Source organism: Pan paniscus, chromosome 9, assembly GCF_029289425.2.
Source record: "Pan paniscus chromosome 9, NHGRI_mPanPan1-v2.0_pri, whole genome shotgun sequence".
Lineage (NCBI taxonomy): Eukaryota > Metazoa > Chordata > Mammalia > Primates > Hominidae > Pan > Pan paniscus.
Genome location: NC_073258.2, coordinates 10,806,401 through 10,831,854, shown reverse-complemented (window position 1 = coordinate 10,831,854; position 25,454 = coordinate 10,806,401). Strand labels below are relative to the sequence as shown.

Here is a 25,454-nt window from a genome sequence, read left to right as displayed (position 1 = left end):
AAGGATGTTACAAGAAAATTATTAGCCAATATCTCTCATAAATTATAGATGTAAAAATTTCAAATGATATTAGCAAACTGAATCCAGAAATATATAAAAGAATAGCATATCATAATTAAGTGTTTGCAGTATATTCCAGGAATGCAGGTTTGGATTAACATCCAAAAATCAACCAACATAATTCACTATGTATAGATAAAGGAGAAAGCTATATAATTATCTCAATGATTTTGGGAAAAGCATTTGATAAAATTCAACACTCAAACATGAGAAAATCCTCTGCAGACTAGGAATAAAAGGGAACTTCTTTTACATAATAAGAGATTTTCCAAAAAAAAAAAAATCCAAAACTACAATTAGTATCATTCTTAATGGCAAAATATTGAGTGTTTTCATGCTAAAGATAGGAGAAAGGCAAGGAAGGATGTTCTCTCTCACTAATTCTCTTCATCATTGTACAAAAGGTTCTAGCTGATGCAACAAGGCAATTAAAAGAAATAAAATTATATATATTGTAAAGGAAGAATAAAACTGTCTTTACTTGCAGATGACATGTTTGTATACATAGAAAATCCCAAGGAATCTACAAAAAGTGAATTAAAGAGGTTGCTGGATGCAAGATCTATATATAAAAATTGTATTGTTATATATTCACAATGAACAATTGGGAAATAAAATTTTAAAATACTAATTGCCACAAAACATAAAACACTTAGTGAAAAATCTAACAAAATATATGCAAAATATTTATACCAAAACCATGAAATGCTGTTGAGCAAAATTGAAAAAGACTGAAATAGTTGGAGAGATGTACCATGTTTATGGTTTAGAATATTTGGTACTATTAAGATGTCAGTTCTTCCCAAATTAACTTACATGTTTAAACCAATCCCAGTTGAAATCTAGAACACTTGCTTTTTTGTTATAAATTGACAAGATGATTCTAAAATTTATTTGGAGATACATAAAACCTGGAACAGACAAAATAACCTAAAAAGAACAAAGTTGCAAGACTTATATGACTTGATGTCAACGTTTACTACATAGATACAGTAATTAATACAATGTGGTATTGATGTAAGGATAAACAAATAGATCCTTAGGACAAAACTGGGAGTCTAGAAATAGATCCATGTTTATACAGTCAGTTGATTTTTGACAGAGATTTCAAAGCAATTCAAAGGGGTAAATGATAGTCTTTTAAATAAACAATGCTAGAACAATAGTAGATATATATGAGGGAAAATGAAATTTGACCCCCTAGCTAAAACTGTACACAAAAATTAGTTTGAGAAGGGTAGAACTAAATCTAAAAGCGAAACTATAAAGCTCCTAGGATAAAACATAAGAGACTATCTTCCATCCAGCAGATAGTCAAAGATTCTTAGAACATAGACACAGAAAGCACTTTTAAAAACTGGTAAAATGGTTCCTAAAAATAAAACACATTTGCTCATCAAAAGCATGTTAAAAAATAAGCAAGCCACAGACAGGGAGAAAATATTTGCAATAAATATATATGACAGAAGACTTGCATGCAGAATATATAAACAACTCCTACATTGCAATAAGGCAATCCATGTTTTAAAATAGTCAGTAGACTTGAACAGACACTTCACACAGGAAGATATACAAGTAGTCAATAAGCATATGAAAAGATGCTAAACATCATTAGTCATCAGGAAAATGGAAATTAAGTCCACCACAGGACATCACTACATACTTTCTAGAACGGCCAAAATTAAAAACTAACAAGTCCAGATATTGGCAAGGATATGAAACAACTGGAATTTTCCCACCTTGCTGGTGAGAATGCAAAATGGTACTATTCTTTCAGAATATAGTTTGGCATTTACTTTTTTTTATGTGTGTGATGGAGTCTTGCTCTGTCACCCAGGCTGGAGTGCAATGGTGCAATCTCAGCTCACTGCAACCTCCGCTTCCTGGGTTCAAGCAATTCCTGCCTCAGCCTCCTGGGTAGCTGGGACTACAGGCGTGCCACCACACCCAGCTAATTTTTTGTATTTTTAATAGAGATGGGGTTTTACCGTGTTAGTCAGGATGGTCTCTATCTCCTGACCTCGCGATCCGCCCACCTTGGCCTCCCAAAGTGCTGGGATTACAGGCGTGAGCCACCGCGCCTGGCTGGCATTTACTTTTAAGGTTAAGCATTCATTTACCATTTATCCAGCAATCCCAAGTTCACAAAAAGATTTGTAGTATATGTTTGTAGCGGATTTATGTATAAGCAGCCCCAAACTGGAAACAACCCAAATATTCATTAACAGAAGAATGAGTAAACAAATTGTGCTATATCCATACAATGGAGCATTACTTGGCAAGAAAAAAGAAATGAGTTACTATTACCATAGATGAATCTCAAAGACCTGTGTTTCAATAGCATGAGAATCTATGAATATCTGAATAAAAATTCAATTAAAAATGTTAAGCAGAATAACTCAGATACAAAAGAGTACATAATGCATTCTTTTCCATGTATATGAAGTTTAGAAAAGGCAAAGCTAATTTATGTTGAAAAAATCAGAATAGTTGTGGCCCCCAGGAGAAGAGGGTTGACTGGGTTGTGGCAAGAGAGAACTTTCTTGGTAATTGTTCTATTTCCTGATTGTGGTGTTGGTTATACAGGCCTACGTGTTTGTCAAAACTCATCAAACTGTACACTTCAGATATGTTTATTCTGTATATAGATTATACCTCAGTTACAAAGAAAAGAAAGATATTTATATTTTTCTCTAATTTGCAAGTTAGATTTCATTTCTATTGACTCCACACAAGACCCAGATCTTTATGCAAGTAACCTTAGAAGTCTATATATTTGGAAGTCAATTTTTCTTCTTCCCTTAGCTTTTCTTTCCCTTCCTTCTTCTGAAAACCATAGGGATGTGAGGAAGGTGGGTAGCCATTACACACAAAACTATAGCAGAAAACTTATATCAGAATTTTGTCATTTGGACCTTGTGCAGGCCTGTAATTTGAATGTGTGACTCTAGAAATTGTTGCTATGGTGATAAACCACTTTACTTAAATAGCATGTATTTTACTCAAAATTCAGAGAAATGCTAACAGTTTCTAGTAATCATGCACTGGTATTAACTGGCAGGGATATGCCTAGAGCTTACAGGTTTTGCATCCATTATCACCAGACAAGTTCATCAGGTTAAAGCTATGCCAGTGAATAATGAAATATGTATAGTTAGTCCAATTTTCCTGTTACATATCTCCCCTTGCACACATGGAGCCCCCTTTTCAAGATTAATAATATAAGCTAGAGAAATTAGGCCAAGGGTACTGAATTACAAAAAGGTGAAACTGGAGGAAAGCTTGTAAGGTCATCTTTTCCATCATTCTACCTCCAATAGAACTGACTATTCTTCAACTGTCCCAAATGGTAAGAATTTGCCAGAGACGAAGAACAATTGAAATGCTGCTTGAGGAAGCCCTTGATGTAACCGTCCTGACTGCAGCACTCAGAGATGCTGTCCACCTCCACAGTGCTGAAATATGCCTCCTTCTTCATTTTATAGATTTTGATTATATATAGCCTCTTATTCTTTATCTTTTAGATTGAAGAGCGCTCTTAAAAAGAAACCTTCATCCCTTAATCATAGTAGTAGCCTGTCTGTAAACATTCTCTGGTCCCTTTATATCTGTTCAAGCTGGTTGCAGTGTTTCAGGTACGAATTCATCATGATTTTATATAAGGATAGAAATTTTTTTCTTTGATTTCTAAAATGCTTTCTGATGATAGCTAGGTTTTTCTGACCAGTGTGCAATGGTACAGAGACTAGTATCTTCAAAGAACAGCCTACAGTGATTTTGAGGTCTTCTCTTGGATTGGTAAATATATGCCCAACAGTCTCATAATGATCATTTACAATCTTTCCCCTTAGAACTAAGTGTTGAAATTCCTCTGTTATCTTTCTCCCCCTTTGTACAGTCTTATGGGAGCTCATCACCTTCTATTTGCTTTTCCTGACCTGGAAGATCTTATAGCCTTGGCAATTTCATTTCTCATTTCTCTGTTCTATTACTTACAAAACTATAAAATTGCATCAGTGACAGCACAGATCCCTGAGGAATCCCTCCAGCTATGAGAGAAGAAAAGGCGAAACACAAAACTTAGATAATCTATAACCTAACAAAATAAATCCCTGAAAAATTAAGATTTGTTCATGTTTCTAGATAAAGCTTGGGAGCTGGAATTTGCCTTGCCCACTCCAGGAACTAAGAGGCTTGGCTCTTTGTGAAGAAAACTATGGCCTGGCCTGGAGGGCACCATGGTGGCCATTCTGCATCCGTGTCCTGTTAGCATCAGAGGAATGGTTTCAATGAAAGATATTTGAGGGGAGTCTCAGATTCTTTTTTTTATTATTATAATTTAAGTTTTAGGGTACATGTGCACAACATGCAGGTTTGTTACATATGTATACATGTGCCATGTTGGTGTGCTGCACCCATTAACTCATCATTTAGCATTAGGTGTATCTCCTAATGCTATCCCTCCCCCCACCCCCACCCCACAACAGGCCCCGGTGTGTGATGTTCCCCTTCCTGTGTCCATCTATTCTCATTGTTCAATTCCCACCTATGAGTGAGAATATGTGGTGTTTGGTTTTTTGTCCTTGCGATAGTTTGCTGAGAATGATGGTTTCCAGCTTCATCCATGTCCCTACAAAGGACATGAACTCATCATTTTTATGGCTGCATAGTATTCCATGGTGTATATGTGCCTCATTTTCTTAATCCAGTCTATCATTGTTGGACATTTGGGTTGCTTCCAAGTCTTTGCTATTGTGAATAGTGCCGCAATAAACATACATGTGCCTGTGTCTTTATAGCAGCATGATTTATAATCATTTGGGTATATACCAAGTCATGGGATGGCTGGGTCAAATGGTAATTCTAATTCTAGATCCCTGAGGAATTGCCACACTGACTTCCACAATGGTTGAACTAGTTTACAGTCCCACCAACAGTGTAAAAGTGTTCCTATTTCTCCACATCCTCTCCAGCACCTGTTGTTTCCTGACTTTTTAATGATCGCCATTCTAACTGGTGTGAGATGGTATCTCATTGTGGTTTTGATTTGCATTTCTCTGATGGCCAGTGATGATGAGCATTTTTTCATGTGTCTTTTGGCTGTGTAAACGTCTTCTTTTGAGAAGTGTCTGTTCATATCCTTTGCCCACTTTTTGATGGGGTTGTTTTTTCTTGTAAATTTGTTTGAGTTCATTATAGATTCTGGATATTAGCCCTTTGTCAGATGAGTAGGTTGCAAAAATTTTCTCCCATTCTGTAGGTTGCCTGTTCACTCTGATGGTAGTTTCTTTTGCTATGCAGAAGCTCTTTAGTTTAATTAGATCCCATTTGTCAATTTCGACTTTTGTTGCCATTGCTTTTGGTGTTTTAGACATGAAGTCCTTGCCCATGCCTATGTCCTGAATGGTATTGCCTAGGTTTTCTTCTAGGGTTTTTATGGTTTTAGGTCTAACATTTAAGTCTTTAATCCATCTTGAATTAATTTTTATATAAGGTGTAAGGAAGGGATCCAGTTTCAGCTTTCTACATATGGCTAGCCAGTTTTCCCAGCACCATTTATTAAATAGGGAATCATTTCCCTATTTCTTGTTTTTGTCAGGTTTGTCAAAGATCAGATGGTTGTAGATATGCAGCATTATTTCTGAGGGCTCTGTTCTGTTCCATTGGTCTATATCTCTGTTTTGGTACCAGTACCATGCTGTTTTGGTTACTGTAGCCTTGTAGTATAGTTTGAAGTCAGGTAGCATGATGCCTCCAGCTTTGTTCTTTTGGCCTAGGGTTGACTTGGCAATGTGGGCTCTTTTTTGGTTCCATATGAACTTTGAAGCAGTTTTTTCCAATTCTGTGAAGAAAGTCATTGGTAGCTTGATGGGTATGGCATTGAATCTATAAATTACCTTGGGTAGTATGGCCATTTTCATGATATTGATTCTTCCTACCCATGAGCATGGAATGTTCTTCCATTTCTTTGTATCCTCTTTTATTTCACTGAGCAGTGGTTTGTAGTTCTCTTTGAAGAGGTCCTTCACATCCCTTGTAAGTTGGATTCCTAGGTATTTTATTATCTGAAGCAATTGTGAATGGGAGTTCACTAATGATTTGGCTGTCTGTTTGTCTGGTATTGGTGTATAGGAATGTTTGTGATTTTTGCACATTGATTTTGTATCCTGAGACTTTGCTGAAGTTGCCTATCAGCTTAAGGAGATTTTGGGCTGAGATAATGGGGTTTTCTAGATATACAATCATGTCATCTGCAAACAGGGACAATTTGACTTCCTCTTTTCCTAATTGAATACCCTTTATTTCCTTCTCCTGCCTGATTGCCCTGGCCAGAACTTCCAACACTATGTTGAATAGGAGTGGTGAGAGAGGGCATCCCTGTCTTGTGCCAGTTTTCAAAGGGAATGCTTCCAGTTTTTGCCCATTCATTATGATATTGGCTGTGGGTTTGTCATAGATAGCTCTTATTATTTTGAGATACGTCCCATCAATACCTAATTTATTGAGAGTTTTTAGCATGAAGCATTGTTGAATTTTGTCAAAGGCCTTTTCTGCATCTATTGAGATAATCATATGGTTTTTGTCATTGGTTCTGTTTATATGCTGGATTACGTTTATTGATTTCCGTATGTTGAACCAGCCTTGCATCCCAGGGATGAAGCCCACTTGATCATGGTGGATAAGCTTTTTGATGTGCTGCTGGATTCTGTTTGCCAGTATTTTATTGAGGATTTTTGCATCAATGTTTATCAGGGATATTAGTCTAAAATTCTCTTTTTTTGTTGTGTCTCTGCCAGGCTTTGGTATCAGGATGATGCTGGCCTCATAAAATGAGCTAGAGAGGATTCCCTCTTTTTCTATTGATTGGAATAGTTTCGGAAGGAATGGTACCAGCTCCTCCTTGTACCTCTGGTAGAATTTGGCTGTGAATCCATCTGGTCCTGGACTTTTTTTGGTTGGTAAGCTATTAATTATTGCCTCAATTTCAGAGCCTGTTATTGGTCTATTCAGAGATTCAACTTCTTCCTGGTTTAGTCTTGGGAGAGTGTATGTGTCCAGGAATGTATCCATTTCATCTAGATTTTCTAGTTTATTTGCATAGAGGTGTTTATAGTATTCTCTGATGGTAGTTTGTATTTCTGTGGGATCGGTGGTGATATCCCCTTTATCATTTTTTATTGCGTCTATTTGATTCTTCTCTCTTTTCTTCTTTATTAGTCTTGCTAGTGGTCTATCAATTTTGTTGATCTTTTCAAAAAACCAGCTCCTGGATTCATTGATTTTTTGAAGGGTTTTTTTGTGTCTCTATTTCCTTCAGTTCTGCTCTGATCTTAGTTATTTCTTGCCTTCTGCTAGCTTTTGAATGTGTTTGCTCTTGCTTCTCTAGTTCTTTTAATTGTGATGTTAGGGTGTCAGTTTTAGATCTTTCCTGCTTTCTCTTGTGGACATTTAGTGCTATAAATTTCCCTCTACACACTGCTTTGAATGCGTCCCAGAGATTCTGGTATGTTGTGCCTTTGTTCTCATTGGTTTCAAAGAACATCTTTATTTCTGCCTTCATTTCATTATGTACCCAGTAGTCATTCAGGAGCAGGTTGTTCAGTTTCCATGTAGTTGAGCAGTTTTGAGTGAGTTTCTTAATCCTGAGTTCTAGTTTGATTGCTCTGTCGTCTGAGAGACAGTTTGTTATAATTTCTTTTCTTTTACATTTGTTGAGGAGTGCTTTACTTCCAACTACGGGCTCAATTTTGGAATAGGTGTGGTGTGGTGCTGAAAAGAATGTATAGTCTGTTGATTTGGGGTGGAGAGTTCTGTAGAAGTCTATTAGGTCCACTTGGTGCAGAGCTGAGTTCAATTCCTGGATATCCTTGTTAACTTTCTGTCTGGTTGATCTGTCTAATGTTGACAGTGGGGTGTTAAAGTCTCCCATTATTATTGTGTGGGAGTCTAAGTCTCTTTGTAGGTCTCTAATGACTTGTTTTATGAATCTGGGTGCTCCTGTATTGGGTGCATATATATTTAGGACAGTTAGCTCTTCTTTTTGAATTGATCCCTTTACCATTATGTAATGGCCTTCTTTGTCTCTTTTGATCTTTGTTGGTTTAAAGTCTGTTTTATCAGAGACTAGGATTGCAACCCCTGCTTTTTTTTTTTTGTTTTCCATTTGCTTGGTAGATCTTCCTCCATCCCTTTATTTTGAGCCTATGTGTGTCTCTGCACGTGAGATGAGTTTCCTGAATACAGCACACTGATGGATCTTGACTCTATCCAATTTGCCAGTCTGTGTCTTTTAATTGGAGCATTTAGCCTATTTACGTTTAAGGTTAATATTGTTACGTCTGAATTTGATCCTGTCATTATGATATTAGCTGGTTATTTTGCTCGTTAGTTGATGCAGTTTCTTCCTAGCCTTGATGGTCTTTACAATTTGGCATGTTTTTGCATTGGCTGGAACTGTTTGTTCCTTTCCATGTTTAGTGCTTCCTTTGGGAGCTCTTTTAGGGCAGGCCTGGTGGTGACAAAATCTCTCAGCATTTGCTTGTTTGTGAAGGATTTTATTTCTCCTTCACTTATGAAGCTTAGTTTGGCTGGATATGAAATTCTGGGTTGAAAATTCTTTGCTTTAAGAATGTTGAATATCGGCCCCCACTCTCTTCTGGCTTGTAGAGTTTCTGCTGAGAGATCAGCTGTTAGTCTGATGGGCTTCACCTTGTGGGTAACCCGACCTTTCCCTCTGGCTGCCCTTAACATTTTTTCCTTCATTTCAACTTTGGTGAATCTGACAATTCTGTGTCTTGGAGTTGCTCTTCTCAAGGAGTATCTTTGTGGCATTCTCTGTATTTCCTGAATTTGAATGTTGGCCTGCCTTGCTAGATTGGGGAAGTTCTCCTGGATAATATCCTGCAGAGTGTTTTCCAACTTGGTTCCATTCTCCCCATCACTTTCAGGTGCACCAATCAGACGTAGACTTGGTCTTTTCACATAGTCCCATATTTCTTGGAGGCTTTGTTCGTTTCTTTTTATTCTTTTTTCTCTAAACTTCTCTTCTTGCTTCATTTCATTCATTTGGTCTTCCATCACTGATACCGTTTCTTCCAGTTGATTGAATCGGCTACTGAGGCTTATGCATTTGTCATGTAGTTCTCATGCCATGGTTTTCAGCTCCATCAGGTCCTTTAACGACTTCTGTGCATTGGTTATCCTAGTTAGCCATTTGTCTAATTTTTTTTCAAGGTTTTTAACTTCTTTGCCATGGGTTCAAACTTCCTCCTTTAGCTCGGAGTAGTTTGATCATCTAAAGCCTTCTTCTCTCAACTCGTCAAAGTCATTCTCCGTCCAGCTTTGTTCTGCTGCTGGTGAGGAGCTGTATTCCTTTGGAGGAGGAGAGGCGCTCTGATTTTTAGAGTTTCCAGTTTTTCTGCTCTGGTTTTTCCCCATCTTTGTGGTTTTATCTACCTTTGGTCTTTGATGATGGTGATGTACAGATGGGGTTTTGGTGTGGATGTCCTTTCTGTTTGTTAGTTTTCCTTCTAACAGTCAGGACCCTCAGCTGCAGGTCTGCTGGAGTTTGCTGGAGGTCCACTCCAGACCCTGTTTGCCTGGGTGTCAGCAGCGGAGGCTGCAGAAAGCAGATATTGGTGAACAGCAAATGTTGCTGCCTGATCCTTTCTCTGGAAGTTTTGTCTCAGAGGAGTACCCGACTGTGTGAGGTGTCAGTCTGCCCCTACTGGGGGGTGCCTCCCAGTTAGGCAACTCGGGGGTCAGGGACCCACTTGAGGAGGCAGTCTGTCCATTCTCAGATGTCCAGCTGCGTGCTGGGAGAACCACTACTCTTTTCAAGGCTGTCTGACAGGGACATTTAAGTCTGCAGAGGATTCTGCTGCCTTTTGTTTGTCTGTGCCCTGCCCCCAGAGGTGGAGTCTACAGAGGCAGGCAGGCCTCCTTGAGCTGCAGTGGGCTCCACCCAGTTCGAGCTTCCTGGCCACTTTGTTTACCTACTCAAGCATCGGCAATGGCGGGCGCCCCTCTCCCACCCTTGCTGCAGCCTTGCAATTTGATCTCAGACTGCTGTGCTAGCAATGAGCGAGGCTCCATGGGTGTAGGACCCTCCGAGCCATGCACGGGATATAATCTCCTGGTGTGCTGTTTGCTAAGACCATTGGAAAAGCACAGTATTAGTGTGGGAGTGACCCGATTTTCCAAGTGCCATCTGTCACCCCTTTCTTTGACTAGGAAAGGGAATTCCCTGACCCCTTGCGCTTCCCGGGTGAGATGATGCCTCACCCTGCTTCGGCTCACGCTCGGTCCGCTGCACCCACTGTCCAACACTCCCCAGTACCAGAGATGAACCTGGTACCTCAGTTGGAAATGCAGAAATCACCTGTCTTCTGCGTCACTCACGCTGGGAGCTGTAGACTGGAGCTGTTCCTATTCGGCCCTCTTGGCTCCACTGAGTCTCAGATTCTTTTAGAAAAACTGTTAGGATTCTGCTTTCTAAACAATGCCATCCTAAACTTCATGCAACTGGAATTTAGTAAAGAGAGAAATGGTAAGGTACCCATACACATACAGTATTTTACAAGACAAACCCATATACACAGAAGCATAAACATTTGCATATTGAGATCATCCTGGCCAACATGGTGAAACCCTGCTTCTACTAAAAATACAAAAATTAGCTGGGTGTGGTGGTGTGTACCTGCAATCCCAAGTACTCAGGAGGCTAAGGTAGGAGAATCACTTGAACCCGGGAGGCGGAGGTTGCAGTGAGCCTAGATTGTGTCATTGCAGCCCAGCTTGGGCGATAAGAGCAAAACTCCATCTCAAAAAATATATATATATATTTGCATAAAGAAAGGTAAGTAGATTTGAATTGATGTTACCAGGGAGTGAAGGAGCAAATACTGTGATTTGTTTCGGTGTAGCCATCATTAGGCTGATTTTGGAGCTCAATTAAAATATGGATGACTGTATTAGTTTTAACATGTATTAAAACCAAGTTGAAAAATAAGAAAACAGGCGCTCTTGTATGCTACTGGTAAGATTATACATCAGTACAACTGCAGTGGAAGGCAACATGATGATATCTTTCAAAATTACAAATCCATATACCATTTATCCGAAGAATTTCTCTTCTAAAATATATATCCTATAGAAAAACTTACAAACGTGCAAAATGTCATGTGCAAAACGTGCTTGCAAAAGATTGGAAACAGGCCGGGCGCGGTGGCTCACGCCTGTAATCCCAGCACTTTGGGAGGCCGAGGCGGGCGGATCACGAGGTCAGGAGATCGAGACCATCCTGGCTAACACGGTGAAACCCCATCTCTACTAAAAATACAAAAAATTAGCCAGGCGTGGTAGTGGGCGCCTGTAGTCCCAGCTACTCGGGAGGCTGAGGCAGGAGAATGGCGTGAACCCGGGAGGCAGAGCTTGTAGTGAGCCGAGATCGCACCACTGCACTCTAGCCTGGGCGACAGAGCGAGACTCCGTCTCAAAAAAAAAAAAAAAAAAAAAAAAGATTGGAAACAAACCTGAGTGTTCATTGTGAAGAGACTGGGTAAATAAATTATGGTACTTCTAAACAAGAGAATATTGCATAGCCAGAAAAAGGAATGAGGATTTTTTCTTTCTATAAATTGACATGGAATGATCTTCAAGATAATCATTAGTTGAAAAAAGTCAAGGTGTAAAAGAGTGTTTATAGTTGGCTACTATTTGTATAAAAGGCAGGAAGAAAGCATGTCAGTAGATGAATGCATTTGTCTGTTCTCATACTGCTAATAAAGACGTACTGGGTAATTTATAAAGAAAAAGAGGTTTAATGGACTCACAGTTCCACATGGCTGGGGAAGCCTCACAATCATGGTGGAAGGCAAAGGAGGAGCAAAGATACGCCTTAGGTGGCAGCAGGCAAGAGAATGTGTGCAGGGGAACTGCCCTTTATAAAACCATCAGATTTCGTGAGACTTATTCATTATCATGAGAACAGCACAGGAAAAACCTGCCCCTGTGATTCAATTACCTCCCACTGGGTCCCTCCCACAACACGGGATTATGGGAGCTACAATTCAAGATAAGACTTGGGTGGGGACACAGCCAAACCGTATCAGTGAATTAGATTGAACCATAGGAAATTGCCATTATTAGACTGTTTTTGACCTGCAACCAATGGAAATGACAGTGGAATGACAACCACATCCATTTGGTTCCACCTAATATTTGCTTGAAGATGCATAAAATCTCTCTGAAAGTGTACACTATAAATTGACAATATTGGTTGTCTTTGGGGGCAGAGCTCAGTTAACTAGGGGGCAAGGAGGAGATTTTGAACATTGTGATATTTAATCATGGGGATGTACTATCTATTTAAGAAATAAATAACTAAAATTACAAAAAAATTTGGCTGAGGAAAATCATTTTCTTATCTTAACTACAAAATAAAACAGAAATATCATATTTCTACACCAAAGCAACTAAACATTGTTTAGTTTTCTTTTTCCTTCCACTTTGCCAGAAGACTTTAATAATGATCTTAAGATATTGTTTCCAAGAAGAAAATACCAGCATCTGTAGAGTTTTTGGGAAAAAGAAAAATATTCTACATCAATAATTCTGTTCACAGAGACTGTTTCTGAGTATTTCTTCCTGGTGACTGCAACTCCTGAAACTACTATTATGACTCAACTACATTAACAAATGAAGCAGTGAAGAAGAATGGAACCATTAAGCCAGATATGAATATAAGCACATTAAAGGAAAATGAATCTTTATTCCTGCTCGATAGAATATTAGTTGTAGTGGACATGTTGAAAACTACTTCCTCAACAACTTGGATGATAACTCAAAATCCAAGTAGAAATGTCAAAAGACAGAAGGTTACACTTAGATTCACCTTTTAATAGCATTTGTATGTAAAGGTAATTAAATTTTTTGAATTGAAATTTTCAAGATAGGGTGTATATCTTAGAGACCAGCACTGTATTAAACAAAGCAACTTGTTCTCAGCCAGATGCTCTAACATCAGGGGTGTTGTATCCTCACCTTATCACTGAACATAAGGAGTTTTCGATAAAAATACAACCTATGTGAGGGAATACTAAAGAATTTTAAATATTTTCTACCTCTTAAAAGAACACACAGAAATAACCCAGAAGTTTGCTTAGGGGGGAAAAGAACTAAAGAAAATGACCTTTTTACATTTCAAATTTTATAGAAATTAAAATTTTAAGGTACAAAATGATTTTTAAGTGTTACCTGCTCAAGAATTAGCGTATACTGGTTATAAAATCAGACACGAGTGATGTTCTGAAGAGGCACACTTTAAAGGCTTTCTTCAGCAAGCAAACATCAGGTGGATTTTCTTTCTTGAAATATAGGTGCCAAAAGTCTTACAGGACCCAGAGTTTTATTGCAGCCCTGGAAAGTCATGGATTCACTAGGCAAACATATATTAAGTGCTACTACTGGATATAAAACGTGGTCATTACATCACAAGAACCTGAATGATCAAAGAAACACTGCATTTATTTTGTGTTACACGCCATCTTATCACACTCTTTGAAAATTGTTAACCTGATTTTTAACCCAAGTGTGCTGTGACTTTCAGGTAACCAGTGTATTAAACTTGTGAGCTCTTTCCTCGATCATTCTATGTAAACCAGAGCTTCCCTATCTCTACCCCAGTGGCTTGGCCCCTGTGCTGCTTTGTGGGTCTCCTGAGACAATCTCTACTCTTTTAGAACTCTATGCTCCAGCTTCACTTAATTAAAAGTGATCACTTTAAAAATGGGCCTAACGTCAAAACAGACCCTGCTTCCCTCATGACAGCAGGATTCAAGACCACTTCTTCCTTTACTGTGGAATGAGGCGACCTGAGAAAATACAATTGCCTGTTAAAACTCCATCTGCTTGTTTTCTACTTTAAAGCTCACATAGTACTTTCATGGCCACCCTTTGTCTTCATTCTCATGGTAAGCTCTTGTGGCAAATGTGCAAATATTATTTGCCTCCACTTTAGGGCAAGGAATAGAGAGGCTCAAAGAGGTCTACAGGCCTGCCTGAGTAGTGTGACTGGGATTAGAAGCCAGTCTCAGGAATTAATGCGGGAAGATAGTGGGGATGTGAGTGTGGGCCTTATGTAGCACTTCATACACAGGTTAGAAAGAATAATTATGTTGTACTTATCAGGGTATCCATACAAATGTCAGAGCTTGTGTAGAAATCTGTAAAGGTGAAGTGAGTACAATTGTGTCTAAGTGGACTTCCCTGCACAAATGTTACCAGACATTTACTTACATTTTGGACGGCAGAGGTTTCGAAATTGAGCCTGTAGAGTTTGCTCCACACCAAACATGAGACAATTCAGTTTTTTTAAAGGTGCAAAAGGATCTTTTGGCATTTAATAATAATTTTACAATATGACTAGTTTGTACCCTATATCTAGAGAGGGCTCCAACTTGCAAATCCTGGACAACTTTGTAGTTCCTTGCATCTTTGAATTGATGTGCATTGCTTTGTGTCTGAAAATTAATCAAGACCTTTTATTTGCAGTCTACTGCTTACGAAAAGCAATTTCCTGCAACCAGTAAGGACAACTTTGACATGTGCAGTTCAAGTTTCACATCTGGCAAACTCCTTCCAGCTGAAATCAAGGGAGAAATGGAGAAAACCCCTGTGACTCCAAGCCAAGGAACAGCAACCAAGTACCCTGCTAAATCCGGGGCCCTGTCCAGAACCAAAAAGAAACTCTAAGGTTCCCTCCAGTGCTGGACAGTACAAAAACAAAGCTGCTCTTGTTAGCACTTTGATGAGGGGGTAGGAGGGGAAGAGGACAGCCCTATGCTGAGCTTATAGCCTTTTAGCTCCACAGAGCCCCGCCATGTGTTTGCACCAGCTTAAAATTGAAGCTACTTATCTCCAAAGCAGCATAAGCTGCACGTGGCATTAAAGGACAGCCACCAGTAGGCTTGGCAGTGGGCTGCAGTGGAGATCAACTCAAGATGTACACGAAGGTTTTTTAGGGGGGCAGATACCTTCAATTTAAGGCTGTGGGCACACTTGCTCATTTTTACTTCAAATTCTTATGTTTAGGCACAGCTATTTATAGGGGAAAACAAGAGGCCAAATATGGTAATGGAGGTGCCAAATAATTATGTGCACTTTGCACTAGAAGACTTTGTTAGAAAATTACTAATAAACTTGCCATAGGTATTACAGCAGAAGTGCTTCAGTCATTCACATGTGTTCGTGAGATTTTAGGTTGCTATAGATTGTTTAAGACAGCTTATTTTAAATGTAGAAAAATAGGAGATTTTGTAACTGCTTGCCATTAACTTGCTGCTAAATTCCCAATGTGTTGATTAAATCAATAAAAAACAGATGTTACTCAGCACATTAATTTTTATGTTAACAAGAGGTGAATATAATAAGGTCCTTTAAGCCTTTATGCAAATTATAAGTTTCTTCTACTGCTGCAATGGTAGGCACACATCTTTGGGGAAGATCATGAAGCAAGAAACAGGGGACCATACTTCATTTCTCTTAGCTTTATAGACATCTCCTTTCCACCTGGGTAACTAATTTTGCCAGTTGAAGTCAAACTGGGTGAATAGCTACTTTCCTTTGCTTCCAAAGCAAATTCTAAAGAAAGAATTTGCAGTTGCTTTTACCTTTATAAAGTCATAACCTAGTTCCATTCCAACCCCCCATGGAATTGTCAGGTCTCCAAAATGGCCCACATCTGGCCAGCTGAGCATATACTAGTTGCATTTAAATCCACTTGGTAACTAAAAATAGTACGTGTGCTTCTTGCAGTTAGTTTAGAAGACACTATTGTGATTCTGAATGAGTCAAAGATAGCACTGGCCTGTATTGCCCCACGTGGTTCTGCCAGTATTTTCTTAGTACCTTCAGTGTGCTTCCCTTGGGGGAACCTGCTGGCCAAGGCATATCTAGTGGAAATTGTCTGTATTTTATTTTAAACTGTCATTAACATAGCTGCTTCAAGATCTTTCTCCCTTCTTGATGTCTAGTTCCAGTCATATCATAAGCCCATAAACCATATCCTGAGCTTTAAGCTTTCTCTCAGGGTTTAGTAAGCCAGTCTTTAAAGGGCGTGTTCTGTTCACCTGATGAGAACTCTGGCTTCATTAGCTAAGTGGAGCCTTCCTTTCCCTAGTAGTAGTCTCAAAGGCAGATGTGTGCACTGCAGTTCCGTCACCTCCGGTGGGGAGAAGCGGGGACCTAGCGCACGGTGGCTGCTTGTCTCCTTGCAGAAAAGCCTAACCAAGATGGTGGCTTTGATTCTGCCTATTCCCTGGGCCTGAAAATGAAATATTCTGTATATTAAAAATACTCTTACTTTCACAGTGATATTCTTTTGGGATTAGAAGATCCTATTGTTAGATAGAGTACTATCCACACTTCTCTTGGCCCTAAAAATTAGCGATTCTGCTCAGTAAGCTTGAGCAAAGGTCCAGAACTAACCACTAACTAAAAGATGAAGTCATTTTATAACACGTTAGTGTGTCTTCACCTATTCCTACCTCACACCAGGCAAGGCCAGCCACCCTGCCTGTCATACGATGCATTCTATTAACGCCCCTCCATCGAGGTGTTCATTTGATTTGTAGGAGTCATTTTAATAGAAATTTAGCTCACTCTTTCTAGAGAGAATTTCCACATCATTTTTGTGTTACTTAGTGGTATTTTTGTTACTTCGTTGTGTAGAACACACTTGGACCAGGCCATGTCTGAGCTTTGTTTCCAACAGATGTGCCTCTTTAAGGTCTGGGGATATATGGCCTTCCTTCCTCCATTTGCTTTCACAGCTGTGAAAAAAGGGCGCTCTTCCATTTCAGATTGACTTTCAATGACTGATAGGCCAACTGGAAGGCACCAATAACAAACACTGTGACACCTCCTGTGCTCCATAGCATGGGGAGCTGGGTTTTGCTGTGATCCAGCGGGACATAGTCTGTCTAGGACAGCACAGCGCAGGTGTTATTTTCAAGGAATTCAAGTAGCGATCCGCAGTGCAACTTGAGTGACAGATAAGGCAGGCAAAATATGATAAAAAGAGAGGAATGCAGGCAAGCTGGGGACAAATTCATTTGAGGAGAATAGAGGATGATATCAGAGAAGGCCTTACATCAGAGAAGGAAGGAAAATGGGGATATGTGGAGCAAAATGAAAATAAATTATAATTAATAAAGAAGACAGGATGACAACACATGGTTCTGCCAAAGCCGGAAGCCGGAGCGAGAGGAGGGAAGCACTGCTCATAGAATATTTGGTTGTTCCAGGCCAGTCTGAGGTAAAGTTAGCCCCCTCCCAGGGCCCGTACACAGGCAAACCTAGAAAAAGGCATAGGATGAGGAAACGAAGACCCAGGGAAACGGAAGCTGAGATTTTAAGAGTCAGCCACAAAATTGTCCTTTCATTTTGAGTAGGAATGTTGTGTGGTGCTGCGGGGGTTGGGTGGGGGCCAGCCAAAAAAAATCAAAACATCTTGTGCTTATCACTGAAATGCTTTGTTTAAATAATTCTATTTGACTCCAAAATGTAAGTTCCAGGTTAGACAGATCAAAAGCAACCAGTCTTGAAAATGAAGCTTTTTAAATTCCAGCCGCGCTGTTGGAACAGAGAATAAAGGCTTTGTTTAAACATGCATTCCCAGCAGCAAGCAGAGCTTTGAAATTGGCCAGGGAAGTTGCGTCCTATAATGGCTGCGCTTGGCTAGAGACCAAGGAGCTGTGGCCTCTGGGAAATGACCCTGGGCTGGATATTTTCTATCTGCCCCTCCAGAACCACTCTGCCTGCTCTGCCCTCTCTGCCCAGAGAGGCTGATCTTCAGGTACTGCATTAACACACTCCCTGGGCTTCTGGATTCATTGGCATTCTGTCAATGAAGGCACCAAGGGGAGATGAGAGAAGGGGAGAGCCAGGTCCAGACGCTGACTCCCGAGTGCCTCCCTGCTCTGGGCCAGGCTGCTGGGCATTTGCTGCCTTCTTTGGTGGGCGTGGCTCCTGCCAGGCAGCCCTCTTACAGCTGTGTCCCCTGCCCTTGCAGGCCAAGACCAGCCTGTTGCCCTGGCTACTATGTCTTCCTTTGTGGGTTTTCCTAAACCCTCTCAGTGCCTTTATGAACAGTCTCTGTTAAACCCTCAGCTTCCGCATTTAAGTTTACCATCTGTCTTTGGCTGCAACTCAAGTGGTGGAGACCCTTTCCTTATCAGTGCTGCATTGTTCCTGACCCAGGGTAGTTTTGTCTCTGGCTGCCAGTCTCCTACCAAAGTACAGTAAAGGGCAAAAAAGATAAACGAGCTCTTCCTGACAAAAAGAGATTCCCCTGGGTGGTCACTAAGGGTTGGGGAGGGGCTGGTGGGGAGATGTTCCTGAGGCTGGGACCCAGGTAGGGCAGGATGCCTGGAGCATTGCCCGACACCGAACCTGAAATCTGAAATTGTCTGGGCTCAAGGTTTGGGAGCCTAAAGAATGCAGCACTTCACTGTGACAGCCAACAGGACCTGGGAGGAGGCCACCCCACACTGGCTGCTTGCTGCCAATGAGAGACCAGGGAAGGGGCTTCCAGGGGACCCCGTGGAGCCCAGGAAGCACAGGAGACCTGAAGACAAGACATCTCCTGGGCTTCGTGTTCGCTTCATCTCTACAAGCACTGAAATCACTTTACAAAAGCATTTTAAGGTAAAAATTTTTACTATTCAAAGGTCTCACATCGTTCAGTTGTACTCTTCAGGATCCTGCATTTTTCTGAGTGAGCTGGCTGAGAACCGATTTTGATTTCTGTTCAGTACATTGTTATCACTTAATTCTCATTGGTGAGCCAATTTTCTTTGCCTTTGTTCTTCAAAGCGAGGCCGCATCCGCGGCTGTCTTGCATTTTTGTGGCTGCCTTCTTCAGTCCCTACTATGATCAGCTCAACTCTGTGCTTGCTGGGTCAGTTCTCCATATCTCCCTGAATAATCTGGGTCAGCCCTCAGAGGAGTGGTGGGGGTTCCCACCACTGCCCCATTGGGAAGATTAATAGGACTTTTGCAGTGTCACCATGGCACTCTCAGGGACCTCCCCTTCCCTGTTGCCCAGTGCCATCCCAGGTACATTAGCCAGATCCTGGACCTCCTCCTCCACACATGCATCAGGTCCTGTCCTGGCCCAGAGAATGGGACTAGAGACGCCGTGCAGACCCTGTCTCCGTCCAGGCTTCTGCTGGTTCCTCTCCTAACTAGATCCTGTGGCATCTTCACACCATAACCAGGGCATTGATACAGGGGCCATAGAAGTCTCCCTGCCCTTTGGGGACCAAAACCTCCCTGTAGGCAAAATCCTGAAGCCAGGCTATTCTTTAGGAAAGCTCAGTCAGCACAAAAAGTTGTCTCCATCCCCAGGAGCAATTGCAAGGCTGGAGGAGTCAGCATTCCCATGTGACTGAAGGGTGGGGCGGGTGGGGTGGGTGGGGTGGAAGATGGAGAGCAACTGACCCCCTCACTGGACCCTGAGGAAGATGCCCTTGCAGGGAGGTGGCAGCTGATATTTCCTGGTCCAAACACTGGCTTCCATTTAGTTACTAAGAATCAAAGTCTTTTTGCAAGCTGGACTTTGAGCTATAGTAGTGGATGGGATCCATTTTAACTAAAACCCCCTTTCACAGTCATGATGTAACAGCAGCAATGTTTACAGAGCACTTATACATGCCAGACACCATTCTAAGCACTTTACGTGTATCAGTTCTTTCCATTCTTACCACGGCCTGTGAAGTTGATACCATTATTATCTCTACAGAGAAATGAATTAAGGCACAGAGAGATTAAGAACCAAGGTCTTAATGTCCAAGGTCTTGTGTCCAAGGTCACACAGCTAAGAAGTAGCAGAACGTAAACTGGAACCTGGCCAGTGTGCTCAAGTATCACTGTTGTACTATATGCCTCTCAAGATGTTCGTGTTTTTGCTCCCCTACTCTTTAGGCCTAAGCTACCGTGAAGTTTGATCCCAGAGTTTCAAAAGGCCGAGCAACTCACAAACACCTCTGTCTCCAGCAGGAGCCTAGAGTGATAATTTTGACAAGTTTGGGCTTGAGGTTTCAGAAGGGAGTGGAATTATTTTGCATGTTGACGAATTTGGTCGAGACTCAAGCACTATATCAGGGAAAGCTGCATTCTGAAGGACTTTGCGTGATAAAAGTAAGTTCTTAAGGCTTTAACTGGTCCTTTTGTCTGGAGCAGTCTTTAGAAGCCTTTGAATATGTTTTCAACCGAAGAGAGAAAAGAGGCTCCGTTCTTTCCTCAGGAATTCACAGGGACCGTCCTTTCTGTGCAGACATGACAGATCGATGCTTACCAGGAGCAAAGTGTGATTCCCATCTCAGGGCCGCTGGGGGTTAGAATCACTATCATGTTTCGATTTCCCACATCCCTTCATCAGGTGGTGTGAGCAGCTGTGCCGCTGAGCAGGTGGAGTTCAGACGTGGAGTCCACCTCCCCATCCTGCATTCCTCTAGCTTTTGCCATTGCTCACTTCTTTAGAGGACTGTTAGGTGCAGTGACGTTTTGTCCCTTTCACATTGACACCGTCCTGGTTCAGGGGGCAGCCATGTTCCCATAGGCTCAGCGGATTCTGTGGTGCAGGACCGGGGAGACGTCGGCTCTGGGCCTAAGCCAGCAGCGGGGGATGGTGCCACCTCCCCCTGGCTGCCCACCTCCCAGGCCACTGCCTGCCACTTGGTCCCAGGAGAAGAGAGGCAGTTCTTATTCAGGATCCTCATTGCTGTTTTGGAACTTTGGAAGAAAAGGCTTCTAGCTACCCAAAACCATGCAAATGGATAAATTTTTACAAGAGTTGTTTTTCTTCCAGAAGCAGTTACCTGGTTGTAGCTTCAGTCCCTTGCCCCCATCAGCACAGAAATTAGTCATGAGACTGCAGTCATTTAGCCACTTAAGTTTCATATCAACTTTCTGCTCACCAACTTTTTTATACCAGTCCCTGACCAGGCTTCATTACTGTGTAGCCCAGCCCGTGTGAAATCTTGGCAGAAATGTCTTACCTGCAGTGATTCTGATTGCTTGGAGGGGAACAGACTGACTACCGCCAAAATCTTTTTCTTTTCCTGTATAAGATGACCAGCATCAGACCCCGTGGCACCAGCATGGACAGAGTTGTACAAAAGATGTTCATTAAGAACTGGATTGGCCGGGCGCGGCGGCTCACGCCTGTAATCCCAGCACTTTGGGAGGCCAAGGTGGGTGGATCACGAGGTCAGAGATCGAGACCATCCTGGCTAACATGGTGAAACCCCGTCTCTACTGAAAATACAAAAAATTAGCCGGGTGCGGTGGCGGGTGCCTGTAGTCCCAGCTACTTGGGAGGCTGAGGTAGGAGAATGGCGTGAACCCGGGAGGCGGAGCTTGCAGTGAGTGGAGATAGCTCCGCTGCACTCCAGCCTGGGTGAAAGAGCGAGACTCCATCTCAAAAAAAAAAAAAAAAGAACTGGATTGAGAGACTCAGTCATTCATTCAAGAAATAGTTGTTGGCCACCTACCATGTGCCAGGCACTGATAGGCGCTGGATATAAAACAATGTGAAAGGCGGTCAAAACCATTGCCCAACATAGGGAGCTTGTAGCCATAGGGGCACAGAGACAGATGATGGCCATCTATACAAATGCGTAAAATAATTATATATTGTGATTAGAGATAGGGAATTTCTATATAGAGTGCTATCGTAGAGGATTACAGGATAGGAACCCTCTGGAAAGCCTCTCTAAGGAAGCCAACCGTGGGAAGAGCCGGGAAGGGATGTTTTAGGCAGAGGGAACAGGGGAAGAGCTTAATGGAGTCCAGGACTTGGCCCAAAGGCCAGGATGATCAGGGAAGGGGAGAGACAGGGGTCAGGTCCTGCATGATTTAGGGGGCCACAGGAAGAAACCCTTTTATTCTAAATGCACTGGGAAGCCATTGAGGGCTTGACATCTGATTATGTGTTTAAAGGATCCATTTGTCTTCTGTGTAAATGAATTATGCAAAGTGGAACAAAAGTGGAACCAGGGAGATTAGAGGACATTGAATAAGATGGTGGCAGAGAAGATGGAGAGAAATGGATTGATACGAAATATGTTTTGGAAATCAAATTGATAGGATTCAGTGATGGATTAGAGGTGATGGTTGAAGAAGAATGGGTGAGGAGGCCAGGGATGACTTTGGCTTCAGTAACCAGATTGATGGTGGTTTCGCTTCCTGGGGAAGGCCAGGCCTGGGCTGGCAGTGGAATGAAGAGTTCTAGTGTAGGGTCCTGCCCTACAGGGCCTAGTGGTGTTCTCTTCATGTGTGGAGACAAGAGATTGTAGAAAAATAAGAGACAAGACTAAGAGTATGAAAGACAGCTGGGCCCAGGGGACCACTACCATGAATGCGTGGAGTCCGGTAGTGGCCCCGAATGGCTGGACGCACTGCTATTTATTGTATATAAGGCAAGGGGGCAGGGTAAGGAGAGTGAGTCATCTCAAGTGATTGATAAGGTCAAGCAAGTCACGTGTTTACAGGACAAGGGGCCCATCCCTTTGTGGTCGCCGAAGCAGACAGGGAGGACAGCATACGTCAGTGTTTTTTCTACGCACTTATCAGAGAGATCAAACACTTTAATACTTTCACTATTTCTGCTACTGCTATCTTCTAGGAAGTTAAAAGGAGGACCAGGTGTACAGGCGGAACATAAAAGTGAACAAGGAGCGTGACCACTGAAGCACAGCACCACAAGGAGACATTTAAGCCTCCGGATGTCTGTGGGCAGGCCTGGCTAATGTCCAACCTCCCGCAAGAGGCTGGTGGAGCAGAGTGTTCTCTAACTCCTCCAAAGAAAGGGAGTTTCCCTTTCACGGTCTGCTAAGTAATGGGCGCCTTCCCCGGCACTGGCATTACCGCAAGACCACGGTGCCCTCCAGCGGCCCTTATCCGGATGTGACAGAGGGCTCACACTCTTGTCTTCTGGTCACTTCTCACAATGTTCCTTCAGCTCCTGACTCTGCACTGGTTGGTTATTCCTTGGTTATAATAATAAAACAGAGATTAATACTAAAAACTAATTATTATGATTATCCATATATGATCATCTCTATATCCTATTTCTAGTATAACTTTTCTTATTCTAAATACTTTCTTTATTATATTAGAACAGCTTGTGCCTTCACTCTCTTGCCTCGGCACCTGGGTAACTTTCTGCCCACATCTAGCTAATCGTATGAAGTTTGAGATCTCTATCAGACCTCAAAGTGGAGATGACTACTTGAGATGGATTTAAGAGTTGGAGCAGATCAAGGTGGATAGAGAGAAAAGAGCCCTAAGGTGGAGAAGGATGTGAAGAGAGACCCAGAGTTAATAGCGAAACTGTGTGCAGAGGCTTCTGGGTGCCTGACAGGGCTCACAGAATCCAGGGAGACCTGGTATCAAGGCACCATCTTGGTCCACACAGCAAGTGTGTCTCCCTCACTCAAGGGCTAGGCAGTGACTGTATTTTGGCAAGAAGAAGGATGAGAATGGAGTGGAATGACATGAAATGCCATTCGGAGAAATATCCCTGGGAGATGTGGCCAAATCTCCTTATTGCTTGATTAATTGAATGTGAATAGTGACAGTTTACAAGCCCTCAATAGCTAAATCATAATTCCATAGCCTTCCATTAGCAATAAATCAGAAAATGGTGGGCCAGGTACTTTGCTGAAACCCATATTTGCAGAATCCTGGACTGTCTGAACTGTTCCTTCAGCCCAACTCTTCCTCAGTGCAGAAGCTGCACCCACAGCCAGCTCCAGTGAGCTCCCACCTCTGATGACACGTTCCTGGGGTTGGGGGCTCCCTACCTCCCAAGGCAGATGAATTCCACTCTGGAAACACCTAAGTGTGAGAAAATTCTTCCTATCATCTGACACCTGCTGCTCACTGGCCCTTCTGGAGCTCTTTAAAGGCCTCTCCAGCTGCCACATCCAGCCCCTTGGGTTTGAAGGTAATTCCCACAGCCCTGTGTGCCTTCTTCAGGCTAAACATCCCCAAGTCTCTTGGACTCTTCCTTAGTGACATGTTTCTAGGCCCTTCATTCTAGTTCATCTGGGTCTTTTTCCAAAATTGAAGTCAGGCCTCCAAGTGTGGCCCGTCACCCCCAGTCCTCGGAACACTGTGCGTCTGTCACTGCAGTCCATTGTGTTCCTGTTAACAGGGATTCGTGGAGAATCTAGTTTGAGTTTACCAGGACAGGCTTTAATGACAATGTGTCCCTGAAGCATGGTTATTTTCCTATCAGTGTCCTTGTGGTGGACTCTCAGTGACCGCTAAAGAGCCTTTTTGCAGTGTGTTGCCTGCGGGGAGCAACAGAGAGTGTGTTGAGTCAACGCTCTGGGGTGGGGTCTGAGTCACAGAGCCCTGAGATTATCCAGGAAGACACACTCATTTTCCTTAAGTATCGGTCTTGCTAATTATCCACTGAGATATATGGGGAGGGAAGAAGGCACAAACCGAATTACAGGCCTGCTTGCCAGAGGATGCCTTAGTGGCTTAGCTCCTGCTGGGGTGGCGGTGGGAAACAGGAGAGGTTTGGCAACCTCAGACAGGACCTGTCCTGGACCCTCCAAACAGGGTGAGCACAGGTGTGGTCTGTGTCTGTGTAAGCTGCACGTCCCCACGCCTCCCGCCTACTGGCACTGGGGCACATTAACTTCTGTGCCTAAATGGAATGGCTCTGAGCCCTCTCTCCCCATGCTACTATCAGGAATCTGAGTCTTTTGCAGGGAAGACTCTGAGCGCCCTCCCCTGAACATCTCTGAGAATTCCCAGGAGTGTTCACACATGTCCTTGTCCACTTGTGGCTCTTTGCCTGAGGCAGAGGCTCAGATGCATCATTTCTGATGTCCTTGCCTCTCACTTTCATTTCCAGGGCTTCTGCTCCCCAGCTACCATCAGCGACTGTGCAGCCTCTGGTCAGCCAGGGGCTGTGGCGGCAGCTGCCCAGCAAGATGCCATATGTCCAGTGTGATGAGCGCCAGACCCAAATCCCAAGTGTCACCCCAATGTAGCATGACACAGCAGCCGGGCCCTGCGGTCCGCCGATGTTCCTCGCTGCAGGGTGTCCCTTCATGTGGACTGACCTCGTGGAGTGGAGTGGATGTGGGTGGTAAGGGTGTGCTGGTACATAAGCCGTAGGATGTGGGGGTGGGGGCGAGGCAGGAGTTGGGAAGAGGTGTGGTGTGGGAGAGGCACGGTGCATACTGTGGTTACAGAGGGATATGGGTGGGAAGGAGGTCTCAGCAGAGATTGCTCTGGCCCTTCCCTTCTGGGTCTCAGAAGCTCCCCAGGTAATCCTGACATGCAACGTGTCTGTTTCCTATCTGGGC

At 42.5% G+C, this 25,454-nt stretch overlaps 1 protein-coding gene across 16 annotated transcripts in view; it reads left to right on the top strand.

Moving 5' to 3' along the window:
* Positions 1–17,727, top strand: part of STK33 (serine/threonine kinase 33) — a 211,492-nt gene extending 193,765 nt beyond the window's left edge. For all 16 annotated transcript variants that reach the window (XM_034932094.3, XM_008971383.5, XM_014346687.4 and 13 more), the window contains one exon: positions 14,614–17,727. In XM_034932094.3, the coding sequence (XP_034787985.1) occupies positions 14,614–14,814 (201 nt within the window). In that variant the 3' untranslated portion in view covers positions 14,815–17,727. The remainder of the gene's footprint in view (positions 1–14,613) is intronic.
* Positions 17,728–25,454: the final 7,727 nt, after the last annotated feature.